This window comes from Vicia villosa, linkage group LG2 (assembly GCF_029867415.1).
Source record: "Vicia villosa cultivar HV-30 ecotype Madison, WI linkage group LG2, Vvil1.0, whole genome shotgun sequence".
Lineage (NCBI taxonomy): Eukaryota > Viridiplantae > Streptophyta > Magnoliopsida > Fabales > Fabaceae > Vicia > Vicia villosa.
In genome coordinates this window covers 22660636-22675469 of record NC_081181.1, presented here as the reverse complement: position 1 = coordinate 22675469, position 14834 = coordinate 22660636, and the positions used below count along the sequence as shown (strand labels likewise).

The window sequence follows — 14834 nt, the reverse complement described above, 5'->3', positions numbered from 1 at the left end:
TGTATATGTCATGGGTGACTTTGCTTGTACAGTTCTTATACTGGTTCCACTTTATCAGTACTAACTAGCTCTCTAATAAACAGCAATTTTTTGCTCACTTTGTCACTTGGAATTACACTTTAATTAAACACTAAAAATTAATGTAGGCCTCTCTATACCACACACTACTTACTCAGAATGCAAAGCTTAAAGTGTTGTCCCACTAGAAACAAAACTAACCACTCAAAACAAACCTTCTACATAATACAAACTATACCAAAGAGCCCCAGAAATGCGAAACGAAAAGCCATCATAAACACGTAAAGTAAAAAATGCACTACAGTCATGCAAAAATGTGTGAAAACAGAGCCAACAACAAAAAAGCTAATAAGCAATATGTGTGAACATAATAAACAAAAGTACTAATATAACATATATTGGTAAGATGAAATCGAGATTGAATAAAATCAAGAAGGCTTGACATAAGTATTGTCTTCTCTAAACTTTGCAATTTGACTCCGAATCATAAGCTCGACATGGGGTTGAACAAACATGTGAGTACTATCCAAGACATGTATTATGAACTTGTCGCATGAAGGCATTGAAGCATTCATGTTTATGATATATTGAGCCATAGGTATGTCACTGTACAACAAACAAAAAACCTATTACTACAAATTAGATGCTAATAAAGATCAAGTAAGTGAAAACCCTAAATTATTGTAAATGGCAACAAAAATTGCAAGAAACAATCAATTTATTTCAAGAAATAGGAAGGAACGAACCAGGAAATGAAGACGCCTTTTGTTGCATTAACCATTATAATGACTGGAAAGAAAAGAATAACAGAAATCTGCGGCGAAGCAATTATCTTGCAGGCGGCTCCGGCGGGTATTCCGGCAGTTGAGAGCAAAGTAGCGGCGGCTCTTTCTTTTTGATGCGATGGCGAGTTTTTTTTTGGATGTTATTTAGGGGTTTTCATATCCGAGTGACACGTCATTAACTCTATAGAGATTGTAAACCAAACTTTTTTTCTTTATTTTATTTTTAAACTTTGATTTTTTTTTTTACGAGAAAGTTGTTTCATTTATTGCTAGGATTCTTTCCTGACGGATTCGCAAATTCCATTAACTCTATAGAGATTTTCTTCGTTCACCGGTTACAAAAATAAAATTTGATTTAATTGCGGTGGATTCTGAAATTGGATTATTATTTTATCTATAAGGTGAATATGATGAATCTAATAGCATTTGATTTGATTTGATGAGATGATAAAAAACTTTTTTAAATTTAATCAAAGGTCGTGAGTTTAAATCGTAGGTATGTAGTAATTTTAATTTTTTTTAAGGGAGAATTTTGCCACCTATTAAAATCTTACCGTTGATTTGTAAAATAATATACTAGATAAAATAATATAGAACGATACAATATAAAATTAGGGGTTGCTTTTTCCACTGTTATGTGTGCTTCTCCATCACCGTGAAAATTAAAAAATGTCCATAGAGGTCGGAGATGCATCTCAAACACATTTTTTATGTCATTTCTCATACCAAATTGAAGAGGCACTTCTATTATGCCAAAATTAAACCCAGAGATGCATTTTCGTATACGTAAAATGTATGTACGAAGATGCATCTCCGTAAACATCATTTATTCAAAAATTAGTGGGTGGTCCAAAGATACATCTCCTGACACTTTTATTTCATATCCCACACCAAACTTTCCCTCTTCCTCCTTCTTCCTTTTCTAAAAAGTTCTCAAAATAAATTATTTGATTTTTACTTCATTCAAGCTTTAATCATTGGAGCTCTGAACATTCAAGCTTCTCCTCATTTCCAGCATCTCAAATAAGATATTTCTCATCATTTTGATTAGGCAAGTATTTCAAAATTTTATAAGAACATGTATTGAGGTATTTTTAAAGGGTTAGGGTAGAAATGATGTGTCCTCCATGGGAGAGAAACACAGGTTTGTCTGGAGATGCATCTCTTGATTTGCTTTGAATAGTTTACGGAGATGTATCTCTAGATTTGACTCAACATGAAATATGGTTGATTTTGTGGAAATTGTGGATTTTTCTCGGAGCTATTTTTCTCCGTGTCTGTTTGTAACACATGCGTGATAGCTGAAAACAACTATGGAAGAATTAGGCTCGACCATGTGTCCTAAATCGCGCTGGTACGACGTGAGACCGCCGCAGTCAGGATCACGAGGCCACGAGTTGATAATAACTCATTTCATGGTTAGTAGTGTCAATGTTCTCAACCATATGGTTTTGCTTTTCGTAGCCGCCTCTCTCAAGCATCTACTTCATGGGGCCACGAGTCCCTAGATGATGCAAAAAAACCTAAAGTCCCTGAAGCCCGGGAGGAACCCGCTGCTGATGCCTCTTTAAAGAGTTATCCACGAGGCTCATCTAACATATCCTTACTTCTTTTCTATGCATACCAGAGGCATGTCTAGGAATGAGAGGTATGTTCATTTCCTGTTTCAATACATATTTTTTCAACTAATTAAATCGAAAGTGATGGTTGTCACTACCGCGAAAAAATGAGAGGTATGTTTATTTCATGTTTCAATACATATTTTTTTCAACTAATTAAATCGAAAGTGATGGTTGTCGCTACCGCAAAAAAAAATAGAGTCCCCACTGAACTTTATTTATCCCAAAAAGGAAAGAAAAACATCAAGAAAACTTCAAACAGGGAAAGGAGATGGTATCGCAACCAACTCAGGTCCGGAAGTCGATTATGCAAAGGGAATGTATTAGCACCCCTCACGTCCGTAGTACTCTACGGGATCCACTCTTGTTGTTTCTAATCAAAGGGTATGTTTATCTAATGCTTACTCGCTAAAAGAATGCATGATTTGAATTATAAAGGAAAACAAAAGGTTTTTTATTATTGAGCTCGCCAGATTTCTTGAACCCTGTGCCTACGTATCCGTAATGTGCAATAGAGAAATCAGAGCTCCGTAGTTCTTCTCAACAATTTTTGTTTATTGTGTGTTTTTATGGACAACTTTCCTTTTATGAAAAGGTTTTCAACAAAAAAAGCCCTAAGGCAAATTGAGTTTGCATTTGTGGGTGTTTTTGTTAGGAGAATACCTTAAGGGGTTCCCTTAAACAAGAGATACATGAGTAATTCCCCTTTATTTTTGAAAATGTTTAAGCATCTTTAAGTGTTTTTGAATTTTTTATCTCAAAAGAATTTTAGTCTTAAAAGGATGCAAAGATAAAGACAAAGGTCTAAGGGACTTGATCCTATTTGTTATCATGCAATGTGGACTTAAGATTGAGTTTCAAAGGAATCTCTATCTTAAAGTTGTCATGCAAGATGGCGCTAAAGTCAAGGATACAAGGGAACTTCTACATATGTTGTCATGCTTGAATATCAATCCTAAGGTCTAACTCAATTCAAACTTAACCAATATTTAATCAAGAGGTTCTAAGGGAGCATGTTATCACACAAACATAGAAGTAACAATCTCAAAAGCCTAAAGGTATCAACCCACAAGTAAATCTCAAGTACTTAACAAAGCCTCAAGAACACACACCATTCTCACATTAGAGATGACAATCCCATAATAAGCCTTAACTTCCTAGCAAGTCGCAAGACTAAATAACAATTCAAATCTTGAAGGTAACTACCCATCCCCCATTTGAGTACTTAACAAAGACTCAAGGTAATTCAAACTTAACTAAGTAAGACTTAAACAATCATCACTTAAGCCTAATAAGACTCCAAGCCAATAACAAATTCAAGCATTAAAGGTAAACACCAACATGCATCTCAAGTACTTAACTAAGATTCAAGGAAAGTCAAACTTGACCAAGTAAGACTTCAAAGCACACACAACTTAAGTTTAACAAAACTTAAGGCAAGCCACACTTAACTAAGTATTAGGAAAACAAAACATTAAGCTTAAACTCATAGGTAACAACCAAAGTCAAAGCAAGTGGTCAATACATGGTGTCAAGATAGCATTCATTCTACAAGTTCTTAAAAGAACAACCAAACGTGTCAAGATAGGAAGATAAGACCAAACAAGACCCTAAGGTCACCATACTTGACAAAGTAAGGCATCAATACAATTAGACAAAATTAAACAATCAACATGTCTTCAAATGGAAGTGAATCAAGCAACTTCAAGTTGTATACCTCAAACATGTATTAGGGAACATTATATCCTAACAATGATGACTTCAAGTTTTAAACATGAATCCTCAAAGTATTCAAACATGAAACAATGATCAACAAATGTCCACAAAGAAGTAATTCAAAAAAAAAGTATCTAACAAGAATCAAATAATATTTACATGCATCATCAATAAAAGGAACAAGTTCAAGTTGAACATCTAACTCAAAGTGTCAAACAAACATGCCAAATCATGAAGGTAAAGATGAAAACTTAACCTAATCATGGCACTGCTTACAGTGATTTCAGGTAAATAACCGCTAGTCTTCCAAATTATTAAATGTATTTTGGTAACTTGCAGGATCGACTAGATTGATCCTAGGACATGTGTCTGAAAGTTTCTAATTTAATGACTGAATTTATGTTCTAAAAGGCTATTCGAATGTGTAATTAATGTATAGACAATACAATATGTAAAGATGAAATTCGAAGAAAAGACTTGAAAGGTTTTGAAAAATGTAAAAGACATGACTTGAAAAAGAAATGTATGTAAATGGCTTGAATTTGTAAAACTGAGAGCAATATAAAAATACAAATGGTGTTACACATACATTCTCAGCGAAACTCTTTCTCTTTTACTTGATACTTGAGAAATTTTCTAAGTAATTTGCACAAAATGAACACACCAAATCCTAACATTAAGATCCATATTTATACTAATTCGACCCTAACGGTCTTACTCTAATGAAATGCCACGTTGCCCTTTTGCATGTGTTTCAATTCCCTGGTGCTTCCATGTGTCCTTCTGACTAAAATGAATCAGTTTGAAATTCAAAACATTCCCGCTCAAAGTTCTGAAGTGCAAAACAACGTGACTTTGTCAAAACGTATCTTCGAAATATCTCTAAATATCCTAAGTCTTTTATTCCTTCGACTTCGAAGACGTTGCAACTTATGCCTTACTTCGACCTAGAGAAAATATTCAACATGAAGAATCTTAAAAATAGCCTTACAAAGCTATTCTCCCCATCTTCTCCTTCGAAGCATAAAATTTTAGAATACCTCGTTTCTATTTATCGAAATCTCCAGCTAACAAATTGCTCCCAATAAATGTCTATTTTGAAGGAGATGGAGAAATAAGCATTTCTTGACATTATAGATTTCGAAAATTTCAACCTCATGGTTTTCTGAGACTTTAAATGACGTCATAATAATTATGATGTTTCTTTTCAAACGTCTCCTCAAAATGTGTGCCATTACGTTTAATTATTACTCCTAACAAATAGGAGTGGGGCTAAAAACTGCGCAACCGCTTGGGCATCCAATCACCATTGAACACATGCCCCGCTAATTTTTATTCATAAATTTTAAAAAATTGAAGGGGTTAACTCCAGTCCCTATAAATAGTGATCTTTGCTACTTTTAAATATTTTCCTCTCGCTTCCTTAAAAAAACCTGCTTCTATCTTCCTTTATCTGAAAGCCCATTCATATTTTCCTTCATTTCTCCAATCACACTTAACCATCAATGGCTTCTAGTGACCAAAAACTCAAACAACCGCAAACCAGAGATGCGTCTCAGTCAATCTTAAAGATCCAAAAGCCTGTGCTAGTAGGGAATCAAGAATACGTTCCAGAACCTCCATACTTGGAAAAAAAACAGGATTTACGCCTCTCAGGTACTTATCCCTTTTGAAATTTCTGTTGAGATACATGCATTTATGGGCCCGCTTCCTGGCCCTAATGCACATCTGCATTCTGAGTTCTTTCTAAGCTACCATAGGACTAGGCCTTTAGTTTGTAAGAACTAGGTAGACGATAAAGGAAAACCCATTTTGATTGAAAATGTAGGAAAAAACGCAACTACATCTTCTAAGGGAGCTTTAATAGCCCAGGAAACCATTCGACTAGAATATAGGACAAACACCCTTAAGGTGTTTAGGTCTATTCCTCTGGCAAACGATCCTGAACCATACTATGCCTTGTTAGAGAAAGTTGAGTCGAAGAAAGCTTAATTCTGGAAAGAAATAGGAATATATGATTTTGGTAGAAGGAATGCACGCCACATGTCTTCGACCTCAGTATTTGAATCCTTCACAACATCCTTAATTGATGAGGTGAACCAAGCAGGCTCATGAGTCCGGTTGGCGAAAGGGTCCATAGAAGAAGTGAAACTGAGACGTTTCGAAATCATTAATATGTATTTGGTGAGGCAAGTCTGAAGATTTTCCATGTCATCATTGGGAGTCAATTGCAAAAGTCTGGTTCCTTCAATGCTCCGATTGGCTATCTCAGGATTTTTTTCATTGATAGTGCCAGAGGTTCAAAGAGAAGGCTCAAATGTGGCATTTATCCACAACTGAAGAAGCCAATAGGGTCCAGACATAAGTATATTGGTACCATCTTCATGCTCTTTGAGTTTGGTGGTGGCAGCTACTAAACTTTCATACAAACTAGCTAGAAGCAGTTCATTTATACAGACCTTTCGACCAGCATGTAACTGGTTAGCTAAAGTCAAAAACCTTCTATCTACTTGCAAAGACTTACAACAAAAGATGAATTTTGATAACCATAAAGCTAAGAAAGCTATGTGTTCGATATTAGAAACATCACCCCCCTCGACATGGTAGAGGTTAATGTAAGCACTAAAGGAAGCTTTTTGACATTAAAGTCAATAGCGTTGTCATAATTAAGATAGGGATCAAAGGTTTCCCCAGTAGGAAGGAGTCCAGTTATTGCAGCTATATCAAAGAAGGTTGGGGTTATCATCCCACAAGGACGGTAGAAAGTATTGTAAGTACTATCCCAAAAATAAAGAGATGCTAGCAATAAGGGTTGGCAATAGCTAAAGCCTAGTTTCGACATCTGAATTAAGTCGAAAATCCCTAAATCCTTCCAGGCTTAACTCTTTTTCTTTTCGACTTTAGTAAGCCAGGATAAGTAAGATTTGTCCAAAGTTGGACATGATAGAAAGTGCCTAAAGTTTTCAGTACTAGAATCCAATTGAAAGGCTTTTATCTCTACTTGGGGTTTCAAGTTGCCTTCAGCAGTTTTATCCTTAGAGGATTTACTGGGTTTCTTAACCGAATTTTCAAGATTTTCTTTAGGAGGATCAATTTTTGCTATAGGTTTGGTGACATGATAAGTTGGGAAAAAATCTACATACTTCTCTAAATGTCCTGAAGCAATTAAAGGTCCTAGAAAACCTAGGGTTTTACCAGAAAGTAGAGAAGGGATTAGTACCTCGGAAGCGTAAATAGCTTTTTGCTCTTTGGTAAGTTTTAGAGGTTTTATGAACTCTTGATTCCCAGAAGTGATGAGTTTGCTGATTGGAACGCTTTGAAAAGTTGAACCTTTAGAAGTTCCTGTTTCTTTGCTGCTCCTGGATTTCTTCTTTTGTTTGTCCGGTGACATTGTTGTAGGTTTGGAACTTTAATGGAGTTTTGTGAAGAAAAACAAGAGAGTTTTTCTGGGTTGTTGCTATAAAGAAAAGTGGAAAACTGAAGAAAAAAGCTTTTATAATGAGGAGTGGAGGCAAGATCAGTAAAGTTAGTGGGACACGTGTCCAGATCCTATGAATAAGGTAGAGAGATTGTCAATCAAATCTCCTTGGAAATTGATACTCATGATGAGTAACTGCTGCACGCACGTCTTGATTAGACATTTTCAAAAATAAAATCATAATTGATTATGACGTCATGGCTTGAAGGTTAATGAAAGGTCATTGGTCGAAATTTGGTGATTACAAGAAATGTCCATTTTTGCGTTCATTCAAAATAGACATTTATTGGGGGCAATTTGTTAGCTGGAAGTGTTGACCTTTGATTGAAGGTGATTTAAGGATGTCACGTTTTAAATAAGTTAGCATAAAAAGTGGCTTCATAAAAGCTATTTTTATATTTATCCTTGTGAGAGGAATTAATGTGTCGAAGTGAAATATAAGATCAAATGTATGAAAGAAATATTTTAGAATATGGAGAAGTGTACTTCGACAGCTGCGTTGGTTGATTTCAAAGCTTCGAGCGAGAAAGTTTTAAATTTGAATTAGTTTCTTTTCGCCAGAAAGACGCATGGTATCATCAGAAGATCTTGACGTTTGAAATATCGAACGTGGCATGCATCTGTTTAAAGACCGTTAGGGTCGAATTATTATAAATAGGAGTCTTAGATGTTAACATTTGTGTGTTTTGTATGGTATACCAAAAATAACTCAAATACTCGAAGTACCGGAGCGAGAGAAATGATTCTGTTGATTATGTATGTATGACAACACCATTGTTTTCCTCTAAAGTTATTTACAATTTCATCAATACCCTTTAGTCTTTCGTCATTTATTTCTCTTTGCTTTAAGACATAACCTTTTATATTTATGTCAAACCTTTACCTTCCCGCACTTTATAATCTTGCAAACATTTAAATTCAACCCTTTATATCTTACCCAGTATTCATTGTTGAAAGGTTAATCCTTTTTATCTTAGTTTCTTTTATAAAGAAATCTTGTTTACTTTGATAAGTTAGAATAATGTTTACTTATGAAACAAACTTAAAGAAGGCTAAAACATTAAGGCACATGTCCTAGGATCAATCTAGTCGATCCTATAAGTTACCAAATTATAGAGTTTGGAAGACTAGCGGTTGTTTGTTAGAAATCACTGGTAAACAATTATATAGGATCAAAATCTGATGACTCAACACTTAGTATCTCATCTTCTGGTGACAACTCAGACTCTAAAGACTTGAGTTAAAGGTACTTATCTTCTTGTCCGTACTCTGCCACTAAAAGCAGAACCATCTTGTCAAAGCCAGATTTTGGAGAGAGTCAACTAGAGTTTCTTAGTGCAAGGCTCAAGGAAAATTAACATGACATTTTAAGCCTGCTTCAATATTTTGATAGATACCTAGTATGAGAAAGACACACTGGTTAAAGATTTTACATAGAGGATGAAGATTTTAACATATCATCTTCCAACGTCTCTCTTGGAACTGCTTCTCTACAAATATCACTTCTGCAAGTCTCCTTCCAACATATCTTTTTCTGCCTGTATAAAAGGAGTCGAAGATTTGAAGGAAAACAACGAATCATCTAACAAGAACAACTCAGAACATATTTGAGCTAAAGTTGTTTGCTGCACAAGATCTTAAGATTTTTTTATCCCTTTATATCTTAGAAATCTTACGTTTTTAAAGAATTTTCGTGTGTGTATTGTATTTGTTTTATAATTCTGACATCAAGTATAGTGGTTATCTATTGTTCTAAACTATTTGTTTAGAGTATATGAAGTCTCTTGCTAGTTTGCTTAAGCAGTGGAAGTCTTTTTCCTGTGTGCTTGAGCAGAAGTCTCTTTCTAGTATGTTTAAGTAGTTGAAGTCTCATGCTAGTTTGCTTGGGCAAAGTGTAATGTGATTCATTATAATGAAGAATCTCTTGTTGGAGAAGGAGACTTGACTACTCTCAGTTTGTGGGAGGATCCAGGATAACTCTGTTTGTGGTTTTACTTATTGACTTTATATCATTCCGCTGCTAACAACTCTGAGTTTAGATTCTGACGTTATTTTTAATCAGAAGTAAAGAGAATTCACCATATACGATTCAACCCCCTTCTTGTGTATTTTTCTCACCTTCATAAAGGTGATTGATTGATTGTTATGGTCAATTATGGTAAAGCCAACAAGAGATGTTCTTTTTTTGAGAAGTCAAAATCCTCTGACCATTAGTTTCTGTTGAGAATATAACAAGTGTGAGTAGTGTGGACAATAGTCTCATAAGTGGGAGAATCCACTCACAAATCACCTTAAGGTTTTGGGTGGACAAGTGGTGTGTCTACCACAAAGTTGTGTTGCTCAAAAGAAAGTCCACAAAGTAAGAATATTCCTTGTTCGACCCTCCCCCGATTGTTGCGCTAATAGTTTCCACAATGTCATGAACATATCTAATATTAGTCTAGATGGTTAAAACAATGAAAAAAATTGATGGATTTCAATAAGAACAAGAAAGTCAAGGAAAAAGGAACATATCAATTACATTTGTTATTATATAAAATGATTAACTATAATTTAAAATATGAAATTGTAAAATAAATATATAAAGTTAATCTTGAAAATACTATTGATAAAATAAAAAAATCAAATATCTTATATCAATACCTATAAAAATATAATAATCTTAGTTTCAATTTTGCATTAAATAAAATTTGATACAAATTTAATTTAAAAATCAAATCAAATCATGTATAATCATAATTTCAATTTTGAATTAAATGGAATTTGATATAATCTTAATAACTTAAAAACCAAATCAAATCATATATAATCTTAAATCAATTTAAACAAATCAAATTTAAATTAATATTAAATTCGAATCAGCAATCTAATTAATAACAAAATATATAACTATTAAAATTTATATATGCAATTAAATTAAATTTAGTTTGATTTTAAAATAATAATAATAAAATATGATCACGGCAGTTTTCAGAAAAATAAAAATATTTTGTATAACTCAATTTTTAAGAAGTATACATTTGTATCAAGATAAGCATCGTCCTACTACTATGCACACCAATTTGATCAAGTTAAGTATTTGTATACATAAGATAAGTATTGTACTATGTATACTTACCCTACAAATAGGTGGGTTTGGCAATCAATATCCATTGCCCCAAAATGACTTGAACTTCTGTTGTTAAAAAAAGTTACACATACACTGAAAGTACATGATAGAGGTGAAACTATCATGTAACTTTTTGTACTTGTAGTTGTAACTCTGTTCTCAAAACATTCACTAAAACTTACACCTAACTTAACAAAGCCAAAGTGAAATTAACACCAAACTTAACAATACTAAGAAAAATTGTAAGGCCACAGAACTTAACATAATTTGAATTGCAACCATACAGCATCATCTACTAACTGATATAACAAGTTTCAAAATTGTGACATTTGAACTGCATCATTGTCTTTGAAGACTAAAAAAGTGAGCTGAACTAGATCTATGTCATCTATCACCAACATTTTCAGTTAAGTGTTGTTATTCTTATAAACAAAAAAGAACTATATTATATCTACCTAAACTAACATTAGCACCATCTCAAAAAACTCAAGCTGAGGATTCATCATCATCATCATCAAAGCACTTCCCTTTCCCTTTCTTCTTCACAGATTTCCCATTCTCCTTTGTATCAAGAACCTCGTACATATCAGGTGTAACCTCCCTTAACCACAATCCAGGAAAAACACTCTGCAAATAAATCAAAAATTCAAATCAAAATTCAAATTAAATCAGGATTTAAAAATCTTGCAGTTATAAATTATGAATATTTTTAAGAAAAAAATGCAACTAACTAACGTTTAACTGTTTCTGAACAACTTTGGGCCTCTTAGTGGGCCGTTGTCTGGGCTGGCGGCCCACCATAGCCATGAAATCTTCATCGATTTCTTTTCTCGAAAGCTGAACGGAAAATTTCTGTCTTTCCGTTTTGTTGCTGTTGACATTTCTTCTCAATCTCGAAGCGACATTAACGCCGCCGTCGAATTTCGCCGGAGAAGGAAATTCTCGTTTTGCATGATCGGAGTTGTTTACCGGAGGTTTAGACAGTATCTGTCTCGTTCGGTGTTTCCATGACTTGAGAGTCTCTGTTTCTTCTTGCTCTTCTCTCAACAGAATCGTGTCCTTGATTCGATCAGCGTCGTTTTTCAGATCATGCATAAGCTTCTCTCTCACGGCGGCGATCCCTTCTTCTTCTTCGCCATTGCCGACGAGGATTCGTTTTTCTGAGCCACTCGAGGAACGGCGATCGCCGCTGGTTGATGGCCCGGCGCCGTCTTTGATGGCTGCGTTTGAGCATCGGAGGTGGCGTTGGCCACCCCACTTCAAGAACGGTAGGTTGAAATTGTGAAGGGGTTTGGGTCGCTTGGGACTGGTGGACATAGGTTCGGTTCCTTCTTCGTCTTCTTCTTCTTCTAAACCTCCGAACACCATTTTGAGAATGAGAGGAGAAAGAAAAGGGTAAACGACGGCGTTGTGGAGAGTGTGAGAGCGGTGATGTGAAAGTGAAATGTGTTGTGTTGTGTTGTGTTGGTGGTGATTTGGAAAAGTGGCCGGGAAAATAAGTTTATATAGTGGAGAAGAAAAGAAGAGAGGAAGCGGTTTTAGTGTTGATTAGGGTGGGTGGGTATATTATGTTAATGTTCCCTAATTATCTTTTTATTATAATATAATAATGGTTTAACATCAAATCAATATAAGAGGAAATTTCTTCGATCAAAACAAATTGATATGGATTATAGATTGTAAATTTATTTAAATCTTGATTAGTTCTAATATGAAATAAGAAATAGGTGGAGAACAAATGGAACGAAATTTTGATGTAGTGGAGTGAATTTTTGATAGGATGGAGTGAAGGGAACTGAATGAGAGAGTACTTTAACGCATAAGTTAATGAATGACTGGGAAAGTAGTTTTAGGGCATGAATGTGAGAGTATTTAAAATAAAATGTTGGGTTTTATATAGTGTGGACGGTTAAATCCATCCTCCCGTGATTTGATGTTGTATATGGGGGACAGTCCGATTATATCTAATTGAGGACAATCATTTCAGGGTGAGAATCAAGTGCAAGTCCCTTCATTGTGAGTACTTTGACCCCAAAACGTCTTGGTAAGCATCCTCTTGGACTGAGCTTCATCATGATTGGCCTTTCCTAACATTGGTCCCATAATTGGCCCAAAATAATTGCAGCCAAGGTATGTCATTGCGCGGAAATGAAGAGACCTTTTAGAGTAGTAGTATTTGCTGGAAGTTTTCGACGTCAAGGTTGGCTTAATGTGATAAGTAAAGAAAAAATATCTTTGATAATATTATGAGCTTTCGACAGGAAAGTTTGTTGGAAGTTTCTTGTCGAAGTCACCTCTCCACAAGAGGAAATTTTGGATGAGACTTTGAAACATTTTCTAAGTTAGAAGATGCAATTCGAAGAACACCACACTGCATTCGACGAAGAGTTTTGAATTTGAACTAGGATTAACTAAATTTCGTCCTTATTTAGTTTCAAAGAAGGACGCGTGGAGCCTCAGGGTGAATGGAATGGTGGATTACTTTATTAATCCATCAAATATGACTCATGTAATTAAAAGTTTGACTTTAAATAAAAGATACCTTAATGTGATGATTATTAAGGTGGATGGATAATTAATCCAATGGGGTATTTATTTTGAAATTCAAAATAAAATTTAAATTCCTCTTCTCTCTCTTCATGACTATAAGAACATGACTCTTGAAAATGAGTTGCAACTGTTGGAATAAAATGCCAAAAGACACCTTTAGGCAAGCAACACCAACTTTTCTCATCTTCTTTTCATTTCTCACAAATACACAAAGGTATCTTCATCATCAAAGATACAAATTAAAGGAACAAGGAAGAGAGAAGAGAACAATTTCATTCCAAAATCAAGAACGGAACAAGAATTACCAATGTGGATCCGGGTACGTTCTTACTGTTTATTATAGAAATTAGAACACCGTTAAAATCATGATATCAAGATCTGTTGTGAAAAACGATGTCAAGAACAAAATATAATAGAGAATTATGGAAGATAAGAAGAACACAAGGAATTGGTTATAACTGCTATTCTTTTACTTTCTCTTAAAACAAGATTACAAGTTTACAAGAATAGCAAATAACCTCTCTCACCCTAAATTAGGATTTGCAGCTTGGAAATGATGAGAGACTAGTATGCTATTTATAATAAAACCTAACATACTAACTAATGGGCTTTTTCCACAAGGCCCATTACACAAGCCAACTTAATAAACAAGCTAACTTAACAAATTAGGGTTTAAACACTAAAACCTAATTTAACATGCTAACAACCCTAGCATCTTCGACACCAGCATGTGAGCAACCTTTGACTTCATGCTTAATCCTGTCGAACCAATAAGCTACCCTTCGACCATACTAGAGTTCGATCCAATTTCTCACAATCTCCACCTTGGACCTAACTCTACAACATCAAGGGAACAACTAGCTTTCTTCATGCAGCTTTATCAACTACATACAGTGGAAAAACTTGCAACTCGGCAATGTCTTGGTGATCATATCAGCAGCATTATCCTCAGTCGAAACCTTCAGCACTTGGACTTCTCCACGCTCGATTACTTCTCTGACGAAATGCAGCCTCACATCAATGTGCTTAGTTCGCTCATGATATGATGATTTCTTCGACAGGTGTATTGCACTTTGACTATCACATTTAACAGTGATACCTCGACCTTGAAGTTTCAGCTCCTTCGCAAAACCTTCAAGCCACAATGCTTCTTTCACAGCTTCAGTTAGGGCAATATACTTTGCTTCAGTGGTTGATAGAGCAACAACCTTCTAAAGTGTTGCTTTCCAACTAATTGAAGTGCCAAACATAGTGAAAATATATCCAGAAATATATTTTCTAGAATCCATACAACCTGCATAATCAGAGTCGACATATCCTTCGATTATTGCTTTACTATCTTCACCTAAGGATCCACCATAAATTAGGACTCTGTTCAGAGACTCATTTATGTACCTTAAAATCCACTTCAATGCTTGCCAGTGAGCCTTTCCAGGATTTGTCATGTACCTGCTTACAAGACTTACTACATATGCTATGTCGGGTCTAGTACATACCATATCATACATCAAAGAACCAACTATATTAGCACATGGGATGCTGTTCATATAGGCTCTTTC

At 34.9% G+C, this 14834-nt stretch overlaps 2 protein-coding genes across 2 annotated transcripts; both read right to left on the bottom strand.

The window, feature by feature from the left end:
* Nucleotides 1–292: 292 nt before the first annotated feature.
* LOC131646008 (general transcription and DNA repair factor IIH subunit TFB5-like) lies at nt 293–993 on the bottom strand. Its single transcript, XM_058916187.1, has 2 exons — nt 765–993; nt 293–624 (listed from the first exon to the last, which is right to left on the bottom strand). The coding sequence occupies exons 1-2, from the start codon at nt 797–799 to the stop codon at nt 447–449; spliced, it is 213 nt and encodes a 70-aa protein (XP_058772170.1). The 5' UTR covers nt 800–993; the 3' UTR covers nt 293–446.
* A 9674-nt stretch (nt 994–10667) lies between these two features.
* LOC131646007 (uncharacterized) lies at nt 10668–12267 on the bottom strand. Its single transcript, XM_058916186.1, has 2 exons — nt 11461–12267; nt 10668–11352 (listed from the first exon to the last, which is right to left on the bottom strand). The coding sequence occupies exons 1-2, from the start codon at nt 12091–12093 to the stop codon at nt 11212–11214; spliced, it is 774 nt and encodes a 257-aa protein (XP_058772169.1). The 5' UTR covers nt 12094–12267; the 3' UTR covers nt 10668–11211.
* Nucleotides 12268–14834: the final 2567 nt, after the last annotated feature.

What these genes read in the sequence shown, in the direction of transcription:
- LOC131646008 (XM_058916187.1), bottom strand. Translation starts at nt 799, where the DNA reads ATGGTTAATGCAACAAAAGGCGTCTTCATTTCCTG. An exon ending in AAAGGCGTCTTCATTTCCTG is followed by an intron (nt 625 to 764) that starts GTTCGTTCCTTC and finishes TTTGTTGTACAG; the next exon opens with TGACATACCTATGGCTCAAT.
- LOC131646007 (XM_058916186.1), bottom strand. Translation starts at nt 12,093, where the DNA reads ATGGTGTTCGGAGGTTTAGAAGAAGAAGAAGACGAAGAAGGAACCGAA. An exon ending in TTGTTCAGAAACAGTTAAAC is followed by an intron (nt 11,353 to 11,460) that starts GTTAGTTAGTTG and finishes ATTTATTTGCAG; the next exon opens with AGTGTTTTTCCTGGATTGTG.